The sequence below is a fragment of the Callithrix jacchus genome, chromosome 22 (genome assembly GCF_049354715.1).
Source record: "Callithrix jacchus isolate 240 chromosome 22, calJac240_pri, whole genome shotgun sequence".
NCBI classification, from domain to species: Eukaryota; Metazoa; Chordata; class Mammalia; order Primates; family Cebidae; genus Callithrix; species Callithrix jacchus.
The window spans coordinates 42,921,250-42,937,871 of NC_133523.1; the positions used below are offsets into that span (position 1 = coordinate 42,921,250).

General features: G+C 55.2%; 3 protein-coding genes and 1 long non-coding RNA gene across 5 annotated transcripts in view; 2 read left to right on the forward strand and 2 right to left on the reverse strand.

The window, feature by feature from the left end:
• Positions 1–221: 221 nt before the first annotated feature.
• On the reverse strand, positions 222–605 carry LOC144580742 (uncharacterized). Its single transcript, XR_013530836.1, has 2 exons — positions 477–605; positions 222–257 (listed from the first exon to the last, which is right to left on the reverse strand). It is a non-coding gene; the product is annotated as an uncharacterized LOC144580742 (long non-coding RNA).
• A 5,511-nt stretch (positions 606–6,116) lies between these two features.
• On the forward strand, positions 6,117–10,302 carry LIN7B (lin-7 cell polarity scaffold B). The gene is made up of 6 exons (XM_035285322.3): positions 6,117–6,188; positions 6,577–6,695; positions 6,990–7,061; positions 8,120–8,329; positions 9,706–9,869; positions 10,194–10,302. The coding sequence occupies exons 1-6, from the start codon at positions 6,152–6,154 to the stop codon at positions 10,213–10,215; spliced, it is 624 nt and encodes a 207-aa protein (XP_035141213.1). The 5' UTR covers positions 6,117–6,151; the 3' UTR covers positions 10,216–10,302.
• Positions 10,009–10,982, reverse strand: C22H19orf73 (chromosome 22 C19orf73 homolog). The gene has a single exon (XM_035285320.3). The coding sequence runs from the start codon at positions 10,974–10,976 to the stop codon at positions 10,140–10,142; it is 837 nt and encodes a 278-aa protein (XP_035141211.3). The 5' UTR covers positions 10,977–10,982; the 3' UTR covers positions 10,009–10,139.
• A 413-nt stretch (positions 10,983–11,395) lies between these two features.
• Positions 11,396–16,622, forward strand: part of PPFIA3 (PPFI scaffold protein A3) — a 31,484-nt gene continuing 26,257 nt past the window's right edge. For both annotated transcript variants that reach the window (XM_002762340.6, XM_008988367.5), the window contains exon 1: positions 11,396–11,556. The gene's annotated coding sequence lies outside the window, so the exon portion shown is untranslated. The remainder of the gene's footprint in view (positions 11,557–16,622) is intronic.

A 16,622-nucleotide genomic window follows, 5' to 3' on the forward strand; every position in this document is an offset into this window, starting at 1 on the left:
GTCACCCTTGTTTTTCACCGTTTTTTTCCCACTTCACACATTCCTCAGAGCTGACCATACCCCTGCCTTGGTGGGGGCTGGGATTTAGGAGGGCACTCCTCAGGGGAAGCAGCAGTTTTGAATGTGAACCCACCTTGTGGGTGAGATGGGGCGGATCAGAAAGGGTAGGCGGGGCCTCCAGTTCCCGCCGGCTACAGGAATAACGAGCAGAAACGACAGAAGAGGTTCCACCAGCAATTGAGATTTCAAGCAGATGCCTAGACAAAAGATGAAAGACACCGGTGGTGAGGACACTTGAGCCTGGTGAGTGCTGAGAAGCCAGTCCGCCCTGCAGAGCTCTAGAGGGTCAACACTGCCGCTGCAGGAGAACGAGGGTGGGAGGCCAGAGGCAGAGCTCTGTACAGCTGGCCTCCCTGTTGGCACTCAGGATGCCTGGGAGCTGGGCCGGGGGTGCCAAGGCAAAGCCAAGTTCAGACCTGTTTGTGTCTTTCAGAAGTGTCTCAGCCTGCTAACTCGAGGGTCTGTGACGCACGCAGAATTCCTGTCTGCTTTTCAATGGCTTCAGTTTAACCAACTAAGGATACTCAGACATTTGAGGAAAAACAGAGACCACAAGATAAAGAGAAAAACTGATCCTGGAAGAAATGATGTAGGAATAAAAGACTTGATACCTCTAATTAGTGTATTTCATGGAGATCCCAGATACAACTACAGGCTTCCAGGACTGGCTACAGAAAGCCCATTTTGGACTAACATGGTGCACACCAGTTATATAAAGGCTGGGCAGTAGACAGAAAGTTAGGAAAGGTGCTGTAGAGCAGTCGCTTTGATGAGGCTGGAGGGTGTGGTCCATAAGCACATAGGTGTGTTTGACGCTTACCCTTGCCTTTTCCTTGAGGATGTTTTGCCATTTAGCATGGGGAAGAGACGACCAGGCAGGACTGACTTCCACTGGGCCAAGTACACAGAGGTTCAGCCGGGCAGCTGGGATTGACAAAATGGGAGAGGAGGAGGGCACTGAGCTCCCAAATCTCCTCGCACCTCCCCAGATTCATTCACCAACTCAAGCTGCTGACTGTCATTGCAAGACCCCCAAGAAACTCATCAGAATGCAGTAACTGGGCAAGGAACTGCCTGCCTGGAGATTGCAGCAGTTCTGGGCCCACCATGGTGGAATGGCCTTGCTTGAGATGCCCAGGGTGCCTTGATATCAGAGTAAGGCCACAACGGGGAATCAGGCTAAGAGGCCAGGCACGCTGGCTCACACCTGTCATCCAAGCACTTTGGGAGGCAGAGGCGGGCGGATCACTGAGGCCAGGAGTTAGAGACCAGCCTGGCCAACATGGTGAAACCCCATCTCTACCAAAAATACAAAAATTAGCCAGAGGCTGGGTGTGGCGACACACCCGTAATCCCAGCACTTTGGGAGACTGAGATGGGTGGATCACCTGAGGTTAGGAGTTTGAGACCAGCCTGGCCAACACAGCAAAACCCCATCTCTACTAAAAAATACAAAAATTAGCTAGGCGTGGTGGGGAGCACCAGTAATCCCAGGTACTCGGGAGGCTGAAGCAGGAGAAGCGCTTGAACCCAGGAGGTGCAAGTTGTGGTGAGCCAAGATCGTGCCACTGCACTCCAGCCTGAGTAACAGAACAAAGACTCTGAAGTCCAAAAAAAACCGAACATGGTGGCACAGAGGTGGAGGTTGCAGTGAGCTGAGATTGCGCCACTGCACTCCAGCCTGGGCGTGTCAAAACATACAAATAGGCAGGCTAAGAAAGCCTAAAACCAGACTTTGTCAGGATTTGGGCAGCCTGCCAGCCAGAAGAAAACTGAAAGAAGGTAAGCGTTCTGAGCCTCCACATGTACTATTTTTATTACCCATTACACAGCATCTACTCAAAAGTTACCAGGTTTGTTAGGAATTAATTTGCTGAAAACCAAGAGGGAAGCAAAATAGACAACTAGAAACCCAGGGGTGATTCAGATGTTGGAGTTATCAGAGCTATGACATACTCAGAAAACAAGAACAAGATGTAGAGGATGTTAAGATACCTGGAATCTAGCTACTTGAGAGGCAGAAGTAGGATTCCAGGATTCCTTAAGCCAAGGACTTCGAGATTGCAGCGAGCTATGATCACACCACTGCACTCCTGCCTGGGTGACAGATGAAGACACCGTCTCAAAAACAAACGGGCACAGTGGCTTACCCCTGTAATACCAGCACTTCGGGAGGTTGAGGTGGGTGGATCATGAGTTTAGGAGATCTAGACCAGCCTGGCCAGCATGGCGAAACCCCATCTCTACTAAAAAATACAAAAATACTATCTGGGCATGGTGGTGCGTGCCTGTAGTCCCAGCTACTTGTGAGGCTGAGGCAGGAGAATCACTTGAACTGGGAGGTGGAGACTGCAGTGAGCCGAGATCATGCCACTGCACTCCAGCTTGAGCAACTGAGTGAGACTGTCTCAAAAAAAAAAAAAAAAAATTCCGAAATCTGACACCAAACAGACGGCAATTCTAGAACTGGAAAACACAACTGGAATTAAAAAGTAAGTGGTGGCCAGGCATGGTGGTTCATGCCTGTACACTCAATACTTAGGGAGGCCAAGGTGGGAAGATCACTTGAGCCCAGAGATGGGAGACCAGCCAGGGCAACATGGCAAAAGCCTGGTCTCTACAAATATTAGAAAAACTAGCCAGATGTGGTAGCGTGTGACTATGGTCCCAGCTACTCAGGAGGCTGAGGTGGAAGGATTACCTGACCCCTGGGAGGTCGAGGCTGCAGTGAGCCATGATCAGACGACTATACTTCATCCCAGACAGCAAGATGAGACACTGTAACAACAGCAAAAAAAACACACACACATACACAACAAAAGAATTTAGTAGTTGATGAGACTAGGTAACCTGGAGTCTTCCTTAGAAATAGTAGGAAAAGGCCCGGCGCGGTGGCTCAGGCGTGTAATCCCAGCACTTAGGGAGGCCGAGGCAGGTGGATCACAAGGTCAAGAGATCCAGACCATCCTGGTCAACAAGGTGAAACCCCGACTCTACTAAATATACAAAAATTAGCTGGGCATGGTGGTGCATGCCTGTAGTCCCAGCTACTCAGGAGGCTGAGGCAGGAGAATTGCCTGAACCCAGGAGGCGGAGGTTGTGGTGAGCCGAGATCGTGCCATTGCACTCCAGCCTGGGTAACAAGAGCGAAACTTCATCTCAAAAAACAAAACAAAAGAAATACTAGGAAAGATTGGCTTGAACAAACTTTCTTGAAAGAGACATCTCACAGCCTCTTTACAAGTAACTGAAGCCCTACTTCACTAAAATGAAGGACTTACAAGAGGAAACTGGATGTAATTCAGGAGACAAGTGGAGGGAAGTCCCAGGATGGCAGTTTCTAGAGAGCAATGGGCTTAGCGTGGGGTAAGAGGACTAAAGTTTCCCGGAAGTTTAGGGGAAAGATGGGAAGAGCAGAAAATCTGTAATCTAGTACATCTAAGTCGATCAATCAAGGGCCAAGCGAAGTGGCTCACGCTTGTAATTCCAGCACTTTGGGAGGCTGAAGTGGGCGGATCACTTGAGGTCAGGAGTTCAAGACCAGCCTGGCCAACATGGAGAAACCCCGTCGCTACTAAAAATATAAAAATTAGCTGGGCGTGGTGGTGGGCACCTGTAATTCCAGCTGCTCAGGAGGCAGAGGTAGAAGAATCACTTGAATGCAGGAGGTGGAGGTTGCAGTGAGCTGAGATTGTGCCACTGCACTCCAGCCTGGGCAACAGCGTGAGACTCCATCTCAAAAAATAAAATAATACCAGGTGCGGTGGCTCACGCCTGTAATCCCAGCACTTTTGGAGGCCAAGGCGGGTGGATCACGAGGTCAGGAGTTCGAGACCAGCCTGGCCAATATGGTGAAACCCCATCTCTACTAAAAATACAAAAAATTAGCTGGGCGCCTATTGTCCCAGCTGTTTGGGAGGCTGAGGCAGGGGAATAGCTTGAACCCAGGAGGCGGAGGTTGCAGTGAGCTGAGATTGCCCCACTGTACTCCAGCCTGGGCGAAAAGCAAGACTCTGTCTCAAATAAAAAAATAGATAAGAAATAGCATGTTACTTAGAGAAGCAGCTCTCAGACAAAATATCTGTAAGTTCCCTCTCGCACTGAGTAGAGTTAGAGGTACAGAAGCTACTGCTTCTCCCTATTGGCCCGTCTGTGTTATTTGATTTTGTTTTCAATCCCATGAAGACATTACTTTTTGCTGAAGAGAAATAGCGGGAATGAGACAGCCAGACAAACCTGCTCTAGTCCTCCCACTTGCAACAAGCCCTTTTCTGGACTCCATATCGCCACCCAGTGGAACCAAAAGAGCAGCAGCCAGACTTCTCCAAAGCCTTGTCCCACATCTGGGCCTCTACAGCTTGATACCACTGACCACTTCCTCTTTATTAAAACACTCTCAGCCGTGCAAAGCGGCTCATGCCTGTAAACCCAACCCTTTGGGAGGCCGAGGCAGGAAGATCGTTTGAGCCTAGGGGTTCAAGACGAACCTAAGCAATGAAGACCCTTCTAAAAAAAAAATTTTTTTTTTTGAGATGAAGTTTTGCTCTTGCTACCCAGACGGGAGTGCAATGGCGCGATCTCGGCTCACCGCAACCTCCGCCTCCTGGGTTCAGGCAATTCTCCTGCCTCAGCCTCCTGAGTAGCTGGGATTACAGGCACACACCACCATGCCCAGCTAATTTTTTGTATTTTTAGTAGAGACGGGGTTTCACCATGTTGACCAGGATGGTCTCAATCTTTTGACCTTGTGATCCACTCGCCTTGGCCTCCCAAAGTGCTGGGATTACAGGTTTGAGCCACTGCACCCGGCAAATTTTTTTTTTTTTTTTTTTTTTTTTTTTAACTCTCTTTTCATAGTTTCTCCCACCTGGGTTTCCTCCTACATTTCAGGTCATTCTCTGCTGTCCCCCGCTTTTAAGTGTTAGAGAGATTTGGGGACCAGTCCTAGGCCCTCTTTATATTCTCTTGCCCCTGACATTCTTATCCACTCCTGTGGTTTCATTTACCACCTCTGCCCCAATACTCAAGGATGCCTGCAGACCAGGTTGCTCTTTTGAGCCCTAGACGTAGATCGACTGCTTCTCCCCATGGATTCTGCACAGGCTCCTCAAATTCAAAATACCCAGTATCCACCGGGCAAGGCGGCTCATGCTTGTACTACAACACTTTGGGAGGCCGAGGCGGGTAGAGTTTGAGACCAGCCTGACCAACATGGAGAAACCCCGTCTCTACTAAAAATACAAAATTAGCCAGGCCTGGTGGCGCATGCCTGTGATCCCAGCTACTCCGAAGGCTGAGGCAGGAGAATCGCCTGAACCCGGAAGACGGAGTGGTGCCATTGCACTCCAGCCTGGGCAACAAGAGTGAAACTCCGTCTCAAAAATATATAAATACAAATTTGAGTGCCATATTTTACCCTTAGGAGTTTGCATGAAGCCCCAAATCCCCAATACACATGCCAACGCAGGAGCCCAGGCATAAACTATCCTGCCGGCCTTTTCACCTCATCATCAAGGAATCCCAACTCTGCTTCCAGCCACGTGGGCTCCTTCTGCGTGGTGGGGGTGTTCATCTTACCTCCCGGGACTCTGTCAAGTCCCTCCTCTAGGATTTCCTTCGTCTTCTGGATCATCGCCTCCCCACTCAGCTCTCATCACAGTCGTGGTTGGCTGTCTACCTCCCCCATAGACTGGAAGCTCCGTTCGGGCTGTGGGCTTGGCTGTCCTGCTCACCACGGTGTCCATGCCTCGGGCCCAGAAGATGTTTCACAAGAGTTTGTTGAATGAATGTGGGAAAAGGATGGACAGGGGGTAGACAGGTGTGGAGGACAGGCAGACAGGGATCGTGAAAGGGACACACAGACCGAACCTGCAATGGGAGGGCCCGCCAACAGGACCGACCGCCCGGGGCGGAGGGCAGGGCTGCGGGTGGCGCGCGGCAGCGGGTCGGGGCTGTCCGGCGTGGGGGAGCAGGGCGCTCTCCCGGCTGCGCCTCCGCAGGGGGCGCCCGTGGCCCGGGGCGTGGCCTCGCGCAGCCCCGCCCCCCTCGCCGGCGCCGGGGCAGGCTGGCGGCTGGCAGCGGTGGCGCCGACATGGCTGCGCTGGTGGAGCCGCTGGGGCTGGAGCGGGGTAAGCGCGCGCCAGGGGGCCCTGCCCACCGCGGCCTGCGTCCCCAGTCCCCGGTCCCCTCCCTTCCCGGGCCTGGCCGGCGCGGGTGGGCGGGGCGGGCGCCGGGGCCGGGCGGTCGGGGGGTGTGGGAGGCTCCGTGGGCGCGGGCCGGGGCGGGGGGCGCCCGCTTTACACCCCGGCCTGTGGAGCGGTCCCGGGGCCGCAAGGCGCCCGGCTGGTGGCGGTTTCTCCTGCGTCACCCTGGACTCTGCAGGGCGTCCGACTGGGCTTCGGCCGTCCTCCCGGGGCTGTGCGCTCGCCCTCACTCCGCCGCTCTCCTCGCTCCTCTGCGTCTCGGGGTCTCTGACACTCGCGGTCTCTGCGCCCCGCCCCCGCCCCCGCCCCGCAGACGTGTCCCGGGCAGTGGAGCTCCTCGAGCGGCTCCAGCGTAGCGGAGAGCTGCCCCCGCAGAAGCTGCAGGCCCTCCAGAGAGTCCTGCAGAGCCGCTTCTGCTCCGCTATCCGAGAGGTGAGGGGCGCGCGGCGCAGGGGCGCGAGCTGGCGACCGTCGTCCTCCTCCTCCTCCTTCTCCTGCTCGCCTCGAGCTCGGGGACTACGCCTCCCGGCAGCTCCCGAGGCGGCCCGCCTTGGGTGCCCACTCTTCAGCTCAGGGGTTCTTCGGGAGTTGTAGTTTCCTCGGGTTCTGATTGCGGGGGGCGGGGCGGATCCTGGCGTGGGATCGGGAGAGGGTCTGGGGCCCGGACTTCTGTGTCTAGGGCCGGAGGGGCTGGCGGCTCCCTGATGCGGCTGCCTCTTCACCCAGGTATATGAGCAGCTCTATGACACGCTGGACCTCACCGGCAGCGCCGAGATCAGGGCCCATGCCACAGCCAAGGTGGGCCCCTCACCCCATTCCATTGCTCCTGGTATCTGCGTAGCTGCCTGGTGGAGCTCGGTTATCTCCTTCACGCCAGTCATTTCTGTTTCTTCCCTCAAGATTTTTGCCAAATCTATGTGCCACCCTTCCTATTATTAAATAGTTGCACATTTTTACTTAAAACAAATGTCATACGAAGGTATCTTTTTAGCAACTGCAAATGGAAACCAGTGTGGCATGGCGGGCTAGAAGATAACCTTCAACATCTGCACAGTGCAAACCAGGAAAGTCACGGCGAGCTGACATCCCACTGCACCACAGTGAGATGCTGCCGCCTGCTTCTGCCCGGAGGCTCTGAGCTCCCTCCAGGCCTGGCTTTTCTCAGTGTAAAAGTAAGATCGAAGAGCTGGGTGCGGCGGCTCAGGCCTGTAATCCCAGCACTTTGGGAGCCTGAGGTGGGCGGATCACCTGAGGTCAGGAGTTTGAGACCAGCCTGGCCAACATGGTGAAACCCTGCCTCTAAAAAAAAAAAGTAAGATTGAGGCCAGGCATGGTAACTTATGCCTGTAATCCTAGCACTTTGGGAGGCTGAGGTGGGTCCTGACTTGAGGTCAGGGGTTCAAGACCAGCCTGGCCAACATGGTGAAACTCCATCTCTACAAAAATACAAAAAAATTAGCTGGGCGTGGTGGTACATGCCTGTAATCCCAGCTACTCGGGAGGCTGAGACAGAAGAATCGCTTGAACCCAGGAGGCAGAGGTTGCCGTGAGCCGAAATTGTGGCACTGCACTCCAGCCTGGGAAAGAGCGAGACTTCATCTCAAAAAAAAAAAAGGTAAGATTGGCAAGCGTGGGGTATTCAAGACACACTCACACCAAATGGACACATTCTCTTGCAAAGTGAAGGGAAAGGGGCGCACAGACATTTCAGGGGGATTTTGCATTGTGTCATGGCAATTGTCCCAGGCTTGGGGATAGAACCCAGGCTAAATCGCTGTCCTCGGTCCATATTCTCCTCCCCAGCCTTCATGCCCACTTTGGAGGGGTCTCACCTCCAGCTGCTTTCTCTCTCCCAGGCCACAGTGGCTGCCTTCACAGCCAGCGAGGGCCACGCACATCCCCGGGTAGTGGAGCTGCCCAAGACGGATGAGGGCCTGGGCTTCAACATCATGGGTGGCAAAGAGCAGAACTCGCCCATCTACATCTCCCGGGTCATCCCGGGGGGCGTGGCTGACCGCCATGGAGGCCTCAAGCGTGGGGACCAACTGTTGTCCGTCAATGGTGTGGTGAGTGGGGGGCTGAGGCAGAGCTGGGGGACACAGTCTGTCCAAGGTAGCATAGCCCCTGCTTTTGACATTGATTTAACACACACTGACTGAGCGATACCTCTATGGCTAGCCTTGTGCTGGGCAATGTTACAGACCCTGAGAGATGTTGGCCTCAGCTCCTACACTCAACGTTCCCTCTGTGGGGAGGGCAGTAGTCCCTGGCTGAAAAAGTCCTAATCTAGAGACCTAACAATGAGGAAGTGCAAAGTATTGTGACAGCCCAGATGAGACACCCGGCCAGTGTAGCTGCAGGAAGGTTTTGCAGAGTAAGGAACATTTGGGTTGGGTGTTGAAGGATGAGTAGGAGTTCTCCAGGCAAACAAGGTAGAGGGTGTTCCTGCTGAAGGTGCTGTGGAGAAGGATACTGACTTGGCATACCTCTGAGCTGAAACGGGCTTGGTTCTCATGGAGGTCTGGGCATACAGGTAATTAAAATCACTGTGGTTAGGTAGGGTGCAGTGGCCCACACCTGTAATCTCAGCACTTTGAGAGGCCGAAGCGGGTGGATCACCTGAAGTCAGGAGTTTGAGACCATCCTGGGCAACATGGTGAAAACCCGTCTCTACTAAAAACACAAAAATTAGCTGGGTGTGGTGGCAGACACCTGTAATCCCAGCTACTTGGGAGGCTGAGGCAGCGGAATCACTTGAACCTGGGAGGTGGAGGTTGCAGTTAGCTGAGAGATCTCACCATTGTACTCCAGCCTGGGTGACAGAGCGAGACTCCGTCTCAAAAAAAAAAAAAAAAAAAAAAATCACTGTGGTTAGAGTTGAGGGAAGCATAACTGGGAGGTGGCTGCGGTCAGCCATACAGGGCCTGAGTGTCAGCCTGAGAAGCTGGGACTTTGTCCCATGGGTGCTGGGGAGCCATGAGAGGCAAGGAGTGAGCCAGTGATAAGCTCAGCTTGCAGGTACAGAAAGACCCCTCTGGGAGCCTATGGGAGATGGACTTCAGGGAGAGACTGGAGGCCAGAAGGCCAGGGAGGAGGCTGGGGTAAGACTCCAGAGGAAAGAGGACAAGGCCTGAGCTAGGGCCAGGGCTGTGGGGACAAAGAAGAGGGAGTCAAGGCAGGCGGGCATGAGTGGGCTGTTGGCAGGGAGGCCATAAAGATGGGCCTGGGCGTTTGGCCAGGGACTGAGGGAACATGGGGCTTCCCCTGACATGGGGGAGGACACTGAACCAGGAGTTAATGACTCTTCCACAAGGAAGACATGAGGCGTTGGCATCTCAGGGCTGGCACCGGGCTCACCAGCAGTGGGTCCCCTCTCCCTGGGGGGAGGGGGCTGGGCAAGGGCAGCGGGCCCCAGGCCCAGCATCTGTGTTGGGCACCACAGAGTGTTGAGGGTGAGCAGCACGAGAAGGCAGTGGAGCTGCTGAAGGCGGCCCAGGGCTCGGTGAAGCTGGTGGTGCGTTACACACCTCGAGTGCTGGAAGAAATGGAGGCCCGGTTTGAGAAGATGCGCTCTGCCCGCCGGCGCCAGCAGCATCAGAGCTACTCGTGAGTCCCTGGATCACTACACCCCTGGGGCCTCTATGGCTCCCTTTAACCCCAGGCTCCCAAACCAGGCCAGTGATTCCTGGACATTCCAGCCCTGACCCCTTCTCTGGGATCCTGACCCTTGACCCCTGGCCCAGGCCCTCACCCCAGGCTCTTCTGGCCGAATCCCCTGGGGACCCCTTAGCTTCCTTCCATCCCAAGATGTGGAACCTACTGGGGCTGGGATCCCTCAGCCCACCCACCTTGCCTCTGCATCCCCAATCCTGCCTCTCATCTACCTGGAGCCCCGGTTGAACCCAGGTCCCTTCTCCACCCCCCTTGCAGGTCCTTGGAATCTCGAGGCTGAAACCACAGATCTGGACGCTCACGAGCACCCTGTCCCTGTACAGTATTTATTGTCCCTGGCACCTTATTTAAAGATCTTTGACCCTCATTGAGTGTCTGTGTGTCTGTCCTGCACCCCTGTGTTGGTGTGCTGAGATGTGGGGTAACATGAGGAGCTGAGGTCAGGCCAAGTCTTTGAGAAGCCCTTTTCGGAGTCTGAGAGCAGAGGTTGAGACCTCTCCCTAGGTCTAAAGGCGGAGACAGGCCGGCTTCCAAGGGGCTAGTCCGAGGGCGGAGGCCGGGACCCCGTCTGGGTCTGAGTGCAGGGGAAGAACTGAGGACAACGCCGCCTACCCTTAAGAGCGTCTGAGGGCGAAGGCCAAGTCCCATCCTCCGGAGTCCAGAAACGCTGCCGGAGCTAGTGGGCGGCCTCTGTGTGGGCGGGGCGGAGCGAACCATTAGCCTCTTCCGCCGGGGGAACCCTGCAGGCCGCACTACCGTCTGCGTGGGAGTCGCGGGTGGGGGTGCCGCGTGCAGTTCCCGAGGCGGGCTCAGGGGTGCAGAATGAGGTGCCCTAGTCCACCAGGCGCTCACTCCACCTTCCAACCGGAGCGCGTCCTTCCGGAAGCTGCCTCCGCCTTGAAATCCAACCTTTAGCCTCAACTCGCTGCCCGCCCAGTCCTCGTGTCCCGTGCGGCGCGAGAGCCGGCGCGCGCCACTGCCGGGAGCCGGGGTCGCGACACGCGTTCCACGCCGCGCGCTACTCGCTCCGGGTGACATCATCCCCCTGCCGGGCTCCGCCCCCCGCCCCAGCCGCCCCACGCCGCGCGCCTATTGGTAGACGCGCGTTATGCCCCGCCTCTCGCCCTCCGCCCGCGCGACCCCTCCCTGCAGGTGTGGAGGCGGGGTCTAGTCGCCGGCCGGCACCGACGCTTCCTCCCATTGGCCGCTCGTCGCCGTCTGTCAGTCTCCTGTTAAAGGGGCCACGACCGCCCGGGAGCCGTGGGGGGGAGGGGGAGGGAGGAGGAATTTTTTGGGGGGGAAGGTGGGATTTGGGGGGCGCTGGTGGGCACCCCTGGATCTGGCGGCTGCGGCCTCGCGGGGGGGAGGCTGAACGGTGACAGGGGCAAGGGGCTATTTTGGGGGTAGAAGGCAGTGAGAACGTGAGGGGGAGGGGGGTCCCCAGCGCCGGAGCCGGAGCCAGAGACGCGGAGCCCGCGCGAGCGGCGGAGACAGGGCTCCAGGGCTCCCGAGCGACAGAGCCGGGCCCCGGCCGCTGCCAGGGGCCCCGCCCGGCCCCCCCACTCCACCCCAGGTCCCTCCTGCAGCCCAGCTCCACCCGCAGCCGCCGCGGACCAGGCAGGTAAGAGCCCGGCCCGGCCCTCCTGGCAGCGCCCACCCCGGGGACCCCTTGGTGAGCCTCCCCCGCCTCCCCGAGATCCCGGATTCCCTTTCTCATACCCGGGGACCCCCGAGCCCCGATTTCACAGCCCAACCCCGGGGACCCAGGCGTGCCCCTCCCGGCGCCCAGAGTCCCCGACCGAACCCTAGAATCCCGGGCGCACCGCCGCCTCGCGCCTCCTCCAGGGCCCAGGAGCCTGGTCCGACCCCGGGACCCCCTTGAGCCTAGATGCCCCTTCCCGGCCCTGTTCAGGGAGCTCCAGACACCCGCCGCGGCGGTGCCAGACTCCCCCGGCGCGTCCGCATCGTCCCCGCTTCGCGCACCACGTCTCCGGTCGTCAGCCTCGGGCTTGCACGGCCGGCCGCGTCCCTCGGTCCAGGCAGGCTCGGCGGCCGCCCTGGACACAGGCCCGCTCTGGAGCTGTCCATGGTCAGCGCGCTCGGCAGCCTTGCCTCCCCCACCGCCCGCCGCCGCCGCCAGGGAGGGGGCGCAGGCGGCGCGGGGATCCCCCCCGCCGCGCCTTTGACCCGGGGATACCCCGGCCCTCCCGACCCTGGCGGCCCGGCCTCGGGGCTCCTCCGGCCAAGCTCGTGGCCCGGTCCTCGGCAGCCCAGGCTCCTGGGACTCCAGCTGTTCCCTGAGGAGCCAGGGCTTCTGAATTTTCCTGTTCTGGTCGCCGTGGGGACCATGGCACCCGGGCGTGCAGCTCCCACCCTGTTCGGGAAGCCTGTCCGTGCCTACACCTCTGCTGGCCCCAGGTGGTAGCCCTCACCCCGTCAGAACCTAGGAATCCGGTTCCCCAGCATTGCTCTGCTTAGAACCTGGTTCAACAGCCCTTGTGTCCCGCAGACCCACAGACTCAGGCTCCTGGCACCCAGCGTCTGCTCCCTGAGGGACTCAGGCGCCATGACTGGCTTCCTTTGGGGGATCTGGAATGTGATTATTAATGCAGTTCTCTGATTTCTGTTCACACTCCCCCTTGGGGACCTAAATGTCCTGGACCCAGTCTTGTATCCCCTCAGGGACCCAGGAGTTCAGACCCCAGCTTCTGTACTGCCCACCAGCTTTTACCGAGGCTGTCTGCCCCAAACCCTCTCTCCAAACAAGACCTCAGGCTGTCAGCTTCCAATCCCTCATCATTTACCTCCACAACGATTCAGGAGTCCAGGCTCCTAGCTCTGGCCACTGCCTTCTCCAGCAGGTATCGAGTTTCTCAGCTTTCAGTTTTAGGGATCAGGTCTTCACACCCTCATCATTCTGCCCCATCAACTTCACATCTCCTGTGGCCTTAACAAACCCCTGTCTCATCCTCATGTCACCCCAGGTGGTAGCTTTGGAAATCTCTACTCTCTCTCCCAAGACCGAGCTTCTTGAGATGTTTCCAGCACTCCATTGCCCCCTGAGGCCCATATGAGTTCCCATTCTCCAAGTACACTCTCCCAGGCCAGTGAGCCGAACACACATCACTTCCTCCACATGTATTCGGTGGCATGGGCTCATAAGGAAATCTGGAAGCTACCTACTGTCATCCAAATTTCTTTCTTGTTTCCTTCCTTCTTTCTTTCCTTCCTTTTCTTTTCTTTCTTTCTCTTTCCCTCCCTCCCTCCCTTCTTTTTCTTCTCTCTCTCTCTTTCTCTTTTTTCTTTGTTTCTTTCTTTTCTGTTTCTTCCTTGACAAGTTATCTCTCTATTGCCCAATCTGGAGTGCAGTGGCATAATCACAGCTGACTGCAGCCTCCACCTCACCGGGCTCAGAAGATCCTCTCACCCTAGCCTCCTGAGTAGCTGGGACCACAGGCACACATCACCAGGCCTGGCTAATTAAAAAAAAAATTTTTTTTTTGGCCAGGTACGTGGCTCACACCTGTAATCCCAGCATTTTGGGAGGCATAGGCAGGCAGATCACCTGAGGTCGGGAATTCAAGACCAGCCTGACCAACATGGGGAAACCCTGTCTCTACTAAAAGTACAAAATTAGCCGGGCGTGGTGGCACATGCCTGTAATCCCAGCTACTTGGGAGGCTGAGGCAGGAGAATCGCTTGAACCCAGGAGGCGGAGGTTGCAGTTAGCTGAGATCACACCATTGCACTCCAGCCTGGGCAACAAGAGTGAAACTCCGTTTAAAAAAAAAAAAAAAAAATTTTTTTTTTTTGTAGAGATGGGGGTTTCACAATGTTGCCCAGACTGGTCTCAAACCCCTAGGCTCAAGTGATCCTTCTCCCTTTACTCCCCAGAGTGCTGGGATTACAGGCGTGGCCCCTCATGTCCAGTCCGGCCACATTTCTTGTTGCACATGTGCTCTTGCGCTGCTCCACGTTCTAGACTCCTTCTAAACACAGGAACACTCCCAGCTGATGTCTGTTCCATGTTCCACTCTCGCTCAAGACATGGTCTGAGTTCTAGGCCAGATGCCAAATTCTAGGCATGTCTTTTCTCATTTGCTGTTTTCAAATATTTACATAAGACCCCTGAGCCAGATTCTGATCCCACTGTCTCCTCAGACATGCTCCAGAGTTCTAGCAACCAGTCCTTCCTTCTTTGCTAACTGTTCATTTTAAGTGCGTTCTGGGTTCCAGCCACATTTTTCTAGATTCCATTCTCTTCTGAGAGGCGATCTAACTTCTAAAATGTGTGTGCTCTAAGTATGTGCCCTAGGCTTCCTAGTTTGTGCGATTGATTTGAGAACGCCCTTCCCTATTTCGCTGTTTTACGTTCTAAGTCCCATTGAATTGCACATTATTTTTTGTTGTTGTTTAGTTTTTATTTTATTTTATTTTGAGATGGAGTCTTGCTCGGTCACCCAGGTTTAAGTGCAGTGGTGCTATCTCGGCTCACTGCAACTTCCGGCTGCTAGGTTCAAGCAGTTCTCCTGCCTCAGCCTCCTAAGTAGCTGGGACTACAGGCACATGCCACCACACCTGGCCGATATTTGTGTATTTTTAGTAAAGATGGGGTTTCACCATGTTGGCCAAGCTGGTCTCGAACTCCTGACCTAAAGTGATCCTCCTGCCTCCCAAAATAGTGCGATTACAGTCATGAGTCACTGTGCCTGGCCTGTTGTTGTTTATACATTGGGTCTCGCTATGTTACTGAGGCTTGTCCTGGGCTCAAGCGATCCTCCCACACTGGCCTTCCACAGTGCTGTAATTACAGGCATGAGCCACTGTGCCTGGCCCTAATTTCACATTCTGAAATGTAAAAGATTTCCAGTGAAGTGTTCTACATTATGTTTTCCTTCCCCAGGTTCCAGGTTCTAGGCCCATTCATTTTCTGTCAGTTTTTCCCCCAGTGCAGCCTTAGTTTAGAACTTGTCCCCTGGTAGATCGTGGGTTTTCTCCTCCATCTGCCACTCTGGCATTCTAAGCTTGTTCTAGGCTCTCTCCTCTTCTGGAGACTTCAGCCTAGAAATGTTCTTATTTCCGGAACAACCCCCTCCTTTGCCAGCTCAGTCTTTATTCCAGGAAATGCTCAATTCTCAATGTGCATCCTTTTGATCTGTCCCCTGCCCCTCCCCATAGACACTTCTAAGTTCCTAGCAAACTATTAGGCACATGATAAAACCGAGGATGTGACCCTTGCTATATTCTTTTAAAAAATGTAACTAAGGCCAGATATGGTGGCTCACGCCTATAATCGCAGCACTTCGGGAGGCAGAGGTGCGGTGGATCACCTGAGGTCGGGAGTTCGAGACCAGCCTGACCAATATGGAGAAACCCCATGTCTACTAAAAATACAAAATTAGCCAGGCATGGCAGCACATGCCTGTAATCCCAGCTACTCGGGAGGCTGAGGCAGAAGAATCTCTTGAACCCGGGAGGGAGGAGGTTGTGGTGAGCTGAGATCGTGCCATTGCACTCCAACCTGGGCAACAAGAGGGAAACTCTGTCTCAAAAAAAAAAAAAAGTAATTAAATTTTTAAAAATCTATTTATTTATTTATTTTGAGACTGGGTTATGAGACTGGATAAATTTTGTATTTTTTGTGCTTTTTTTTTTTTTTGTGCCCTGGCCCCTGCTATATCCTGTTATACCTGCATCCCTAGTAGGTTCGGAGTTCTAGATTGTATCTGCTGACTATGTTTGTTATGTATCGCATTAGGTGTATTTATGGGTATCATGGATGTCGGGTGCTGGGGTGACCTGGACACTAAATTATGGGGTTGCTCTTGGCTGATTCTAGATTACAGGCTTCAGAACTTAGTTCTAGAATACACCCCTCTACTTAGTCCTATGAGCCGTTGTTACCCCAAGTCATCACAAGCGTGGAAGCATTCTGCACCCTGTCCTGTGTCTTCATCAGTAGTTTTTAGGTTGTATGTCCAGCCTTGCTGTGTTTTATTTCTTTCTAGGGGAATTTAAGGCTCTGGGACAGCCTCCCTAAAACATCTGTGTTGCATCGTCTGAGTGAGTTGCTGGTTTTGGATATCATGTTGGTTTTTGGCCGAAGGCTGGCCTGCCCTCTTAGAATCGTTTTCCCGAATCTTTCCTCTGAGTGCTGGGATTCGCCCGTCTAGATTCTCAAACGCACCTCTTCAAACACCCAAGGGGACAGGAACCCAGCTTCCTCTTCTCCCAGGGCCGAAGGCCCTCAGGCCCTCCTCTCCGCACAGGAGTCCGAGGCCCGGGTCCCAGGCTTTGGACACAGTCCGAATATTGGGCGGGGCTGGGAATTATCCAAGCTAAGAACCGGTTATGTGCTGCCCGCAGGGGGAGAAGGAAAGGAAGGAACTGAGTGAAAGTCCCTTCTGCTTTCTGCCGGGCCAGCTGGACCCGTCGGACCTGATGTGTGCGGAGGGAGCGGTTCAGGAGGCCTGGCTTCATCTCCGCCCTGCCCCTGGCTCCAGGGACCTAAGTCCCGCCTTCTCGCCCAAAACCCTGCCCCTTTCTCCTCCCCCGCCTTTGGATATGGCCCCAAGGTGGCTGGGGCTGGGGTTAGGGGGGAGCTCCCAGAACTCCTGGGTCCTGGAGGAGTAGCTGTGCCCCCAGGGGCTGGGGGGAGGAGGAGTCTGAAGGCTGGGATTTCTGGGT